Raw genomic sequence first — 5,664 nt, forward strand, 5'->3', positions numbered from 1 at the left:
CCTATTCCGCATTTCGATCTGACAATCAGCCTGAAGAAGATACAGGTGATGGGACAAGACGTCAATGTGCGACCCTGTATAAACATCACAGACTATGTGCTGGAGGCAGTCCACGAGCTTGTGAACCTGGGCTCTACAATCTCAAGACACCCTTTTCCTGAACACTGAGCTCAACAGATGTATTGGGAAGGCTGCAACAACACTGGCGAGGTTCACAAAGCTCGTCTGGGAAAATGTCAAACTGACAGTGCACACCAATGTTCAAGTCTACATGGCATGTGTGGTGAGTACACTTCTCTACTGCTCGGAATCCTGGACTCTGCACTCTCGCTAGAAAAGATGGCTCAATACCTTTCAGGTTCACATGCTGAACCTGAGAGCATCCTTGACATCTCGTGGAAAGACCACGTCACCAACAACACAGTACTCGAGAGAACCGGAATCCCTTCAATGTTCGCTCTCCTGAAGCAGACACATGCAATGGCTGGTCCATGTCACCAGCATGGAAGATGGCCGCATACCGAAGGACCTCTTATACGGAGAACTGGCATCAGGACAGAGACCCACCGGAAAATCTCAGCTGCGTTTCAAAGACACCTGCAAACGCGACCTCAAGAAGATAAACATCGACATCAACATTTGGGAGACAGCAGCTGCGGACAGATCTGCCTGGAGATGCAAAGTGCAGAAGGGACTCCAGCAATTCGAGGATGAACTGAAGGGGGCAGGCGGAGGGTAAAAGACTTAAGAGGAGGTGTCGACCACTGTCAGACGCACCCGCTTCGGCATTTAACTGCACTCGCTGCGGTCGGGACTGTCATTCTCAGGATGGCCTTCACAGCCACAGCAGGCGTTGTATCCAACTAGACTAGAACAACTAGATACCCAGGGCACAACTCCATAACCCCACGGGATTGACGGATGCCTACTACTGTGAACTTTTGCATTAAAATGCTTGTGTGCTTTGCAAAATTAAAGTAATTACAGTGAATTCTTAACTAACATGCACAGTGCAGTAAGTGTTTAGTATTTTAAGGAACATTAAAGTGATAAGCTTACATTTATACAGTAAAGATGGTAAATATACCTCAATTTCCTACATATGATAACGATTGTGACCAGACAAATCTGTCACAGAGATGGACCAAATGGCTTAAAAGGTTTGAAATTTTCTTAATAGATTTAGACATCAAAAGTGCTGAAAGAAAACGTGCATTTTTACTTCATTATGTAGATAATGGAGTTTGTGACATCTTTGACACACTGAAAGACAATGGTGGTGCCAAGGATTATGACACTGCCAAAGCCAAATTAACTGCACATTTCAAACTGATAAGAACACTGCTGTGGAAATTATGCATTTCAAGAGAGCCAACAAACTCTAATGAAATTGTAGATCACTACAACACACGTCTACAGGGTTTAGCAACACATTGTGAGTTTGCTGATGTTGACAAAGAAATTATACAGCACGTCTCCGTCAAAGAGCTCTCGAACTTGATGATGATGAAAGTTCTCTTACCAAGATACTGGATATTGCTCGTCGAATGGAAGGTGCTGCACATGATGCTCGTGTCATGAGTGCAGTGCCAACAATAGCGCTGTCAGTGTTACTAACAGTGATGAGGTACGTAAAGGTCAGGGAGGACACCATGATCATAGGAGGTATCGTGGTAAAGCCAACAGCAATTTGAGCCGAGAACCACATTTCAACTGGAGTCGAGGAACAAGACTCAAGCAGTCACAACGACCCACATCAGAGCGTTTCAACAAAAAGTGTGACAATTATGGAGGAGACTACCCACGCCAAGGTAATGCTTGTCCCGCTCAGGGTAAGAAGTGCTATGAGTGTGGAAAACTGTCATTTTGGTGCTGTGTGTCGTTCCGCACTAAAGAAAACACAGTCAGTGAATAAAAATACTGTACTAGGGTCAGGACATAGGGGTCAAGATGGCAAACATAATATTGCACCTAATATTCAGAATGTTAATAAAGTATAAGACAGCATGTTATTACAACCATTCTCAGATGACAGGAAATATGATAACCCAGAGACTAGTATACATTGCAGGTATTTGTCTCAATGTTCTCATTCACACTGGATCAAACATTGACACCATTGTTGAGTACCACTATGAGAAGTTCAAAAAACAGTTTCCAAAGCTTAAGAACTATAATGGTAAAGCCACTGCCTATGCTTCAGAGGTAGTCTTGCCAGGGATTGGAACTTTCACTACAGAGATAAACGTCAAATAGGGCAATGCTCATTACTACATTCCATGTTAGGAATGCAAAGGAGTCCCTTCTCAGTTACAAGACTTCCACTAAATTGAGGCTACTTCAGTTTTCTAATGCTGTAGCAGTGGCATCTGCAAACAATGGCGGTCAGGTAGGACGTAGTGCTGAAGGTGACTATAAGCCGAGAGCTTGATCAAGGATCTATACCTTGCTGCTTTTTGCACAGACAGCGAACAGGCATATTCGCTGTTTGCTATTTACATCAAAGCAATCAACAAGAAACATGAATATGAAAAACCTTAGGTTTGGTCTATTTACAAAAGGAGTAGTTAACAGGTACTCATCAATGCTTACCCGTATAATAAGAATAGCAGAACTTTCCTATTATGAGAATAGACTCAAAGAAGCAAAAGGCATCATGAAAAGCACATGGAAAGCCATCTCTAACATCCTAGAATCTTAACAACAATCACATAACCGAATAAATTTTTCAATGGATGGTTATACACCTGCAACAGATTTATAAACGGCCACTGAATTTAATAGCTTCTTTTTATCAGTTGGTGCTAACCTTGCCAGAAAAATCCCACATACTCAGACATGTTACCACATATCTTTTAGGTAGCTACAAAACTCTCTTCTCCTTTTACCAGTCTGTCCGACAGATGTTGTGTCCATCATTCACTCACTAAAAACCAAAGCTGAGAACATTAATGAAATACCATCTATGGTATACAAGAGTGTCTCCCCTGCCCTAGTGCCACCCACAGCTCTGCATGTCAACAAATCTCTAGTGTCATACCTTCCCTGATATCCTTAAAAAAAGCAAGTGTGGGGTTTTCTATTTTGCTTTCCCGACTGCAATGCATACGTCATCAATGTACATGTGGCAGATGCTTCACGAAGCTGAATCCAGCAGAGAAAATACGAGGGCAACCGTTCAGAGCCTGGGAGTAAGGTCGAGTTAGAGTCCTTGAGGGTCTCTTCTCAGACTAGCCGCACCTGGTCCTGGTCCACGTTGATCGTTGGAATCTCCTCAATGCTTAAAACACTTTAAGAGACTCTTAGGGTCCTCATCACATTTATAGATTAGTGAATAATAGGCAACTCGGTGTTGAAGACACCTGGAGCTGAAGGCTTGAGTAATAGTTGGCAGTATTCGGAAGTGGTTCAATGGAAACACCGCATAAAGCTTAACAGTAGTTTATTTACTAACTTAACCACTAATACAAAGGGTGCTTGATTTACTTTAGATTGGCGTCAGAAAAGCTGTGGGTGCATTAGTGCGACTCTTTATGTCTGGCTAATCGATTCTGATCCACTCGTGGAGAACACCTAACTTAACACAACTGACCGTCAATCATTAACACGGCAAATCTAACAACCGGTGTGCAAAGGGATAACAAGAGTTCCAACCGGATACTCGGGTAATGATGAAGCACAATAAATCACAATGTCACTGTCAATGGGACAGGCAATAATCATGCACAATAATTATGTCACACAATAACTAAATGTGTGGTGTATGTGAAGCTCACATTCACAGATGAGTGTAATGTCGTGATACCATGCAGATAAACAGGCATAGACCGTCGGGTGCCTTCACGTATACCTGTGTCAGGTATGAGAAGGTGAAAACTGTGGTTGACCACTCAGATCAACACAGACACACAATAATAAAGAAACAAGATCTTGTACTTATAGGTATGGCTACCTCTCTTATTCACTCACTCACTCGTGCACATTTATGCAAGAACTCGTAGGTGGCCTGACAGCTGGTTTCGCTCGTTACGACATAAGACCATCGACGACAGGCTTTCCCAACAAACCGTACTTGACGCGGAGGGCGCGCTGTATGTCTAACAGACATATGCACACACACTTGATGGCACTGGTGGTGAGTAAGGTGGTGACATCACGTAGTACAGTGAGGCAGGGCAGGTGGCGGCTGGAGGCTAGCCACACGCTCTGGTGTGAGATGGCGGCTGATTATATGGTACCATGCGGTACACTGTGGTAGTCACACACAGATTACTTAGGCAGCGGCACTCCTTAGTTCACTCTAGGTCACTCACAACGATCTCAATTTGTCACCAGGGGTTACTTGATACCAGTCTGTTTCGCTATGGTGATTTGTCACTAGGCTTCTAACCATTATAGTCACAATCGCAATTCCGGGCGAGCGTTGGTATACCGAAAAGATGCCGAGTTTAACTTGACGGTGAGGAGTAGACGGTGTTCTTCTGTCTATTGGCCGATAGATAGAACAGGACACGTCCTTTATGTACGGGGTGGGTACAAACACAAGGGATTACAATTGACCAATGGCATTACAGCAAAAGAGCAAGAATCAATCATATTGATCGTTCCATGATCAGTAGCAGAGGTGACGTCACGACCACGTCACAGTTGTTATTCTCCATCGCGCTGGTTGAGGCTGAACCCAGAGGTCAGATCTGTCGCCTCGCTGGTGTTCCCTCTCTCCTCCTCTCACGCTTGGCACCACATGTACTCACTGACCCTATGACAAGTATGCTTAACTTCCCTGTATCAACTTTACCCTTGGCCATACGGCGGTCTCCGTATTTTATAAGATTCCTGGTTATGTGGGCTTCCTGGGGACACCCAACATGACAGATTACCATGCAAGGTTAACAGATGGGGCTTGTGCACGAGACCAGTGCACTGTGCACTGTAATGAGCCATTCAAGTCAGCTGTGGGATAATCTTGAGAGACCATCCTCTCATAGCAAGAGTAACGTCAGTTCACAAAGGAGGCGTTACGGCAGACAAACAATTACAGACCCATATCAAATCTACCTATGATCAAAAATATTTCAAAAAGTTATTTACAAACAGCTCTATTGTTACCCTGTAAAATTTAACACACTAAGTGTGTCTCAGTTTCACTTCCGCTCCCAAAAGAGTACCAACGATGCAATTATTACTCTATTTGATATAATCTACACAGCCCTTGACAAAAATGTGTTCTCAATGGGACTCTTCATTGACCTGAGAATGACCTTTGATAATGTTAATCATAACTACCTCATACTTAAACTTCACCATTATTAAATCCGAGGACTAGCCCTGAACTAAATTCAATTCTATCTTAGTGACAGACACCAATATGTAGCCATCACTGATATAACCTCTTCCACTCTACCATTAACCATAGGAGTGCCACAGGGCAACATCCTGGGACCTCTCTTATTTCTTATATACATCAATGATCTGCCTAATGACTAACATTCCTAAACCTATACTATTTGCTGATGATACTACCTTCATCACACTCAGACCCTAACCCACTCACACTAAATAATGTTGTAAATAACGAATTAAAACCAACAAACTCATACACAAAAATAGAAAAGACCAACTACATTCTATTTGGAAGCAAATAAACAATTGCAATTCAGCTTC

The 5,664-nt window shown here is 43.1% G+C and overlaps 1 protein-coding gene across 1 annotated transcript; it reads left to right on the top strand.

The window, feature by feature from the left end:
- Positions 1-1,787: 1,787 nt before the first annotated feature.
- Positions 1,788-5,313, top strand: LOC138356461 (uncharacterized). Its single transcript, XM_069312621.1, has 3 exons — positions 1,788-1,811; positions 2,029-2,205; positions 5,143-5,313. Exons 1-3 carry the CDS (start codon positions 1,788-1,790, stop codon positions 5,311-5,313), a joined length of 372 nt encoding a protein of 123 aa, XP_069168722.1.
- Positions 5,314-5,664: the final 351 nt, after the last annotated feature.

Source organism: Procambarus clarkii, chromosome 72, assembly GCF_040958095.1.
Source record: "Procambarus clarkii isolate CNS0578487 chromosome 72, FALCON_Pclarkii_2.0, whole genome shotgun sequence".
In the NCBI taxonomy this organism is placed as follows: Eukaryota; Metazoa; Arthropoda; class Malacostraca; order Decapoda; family Cambaridae; genus Procambarus; species Procambarus clarkii.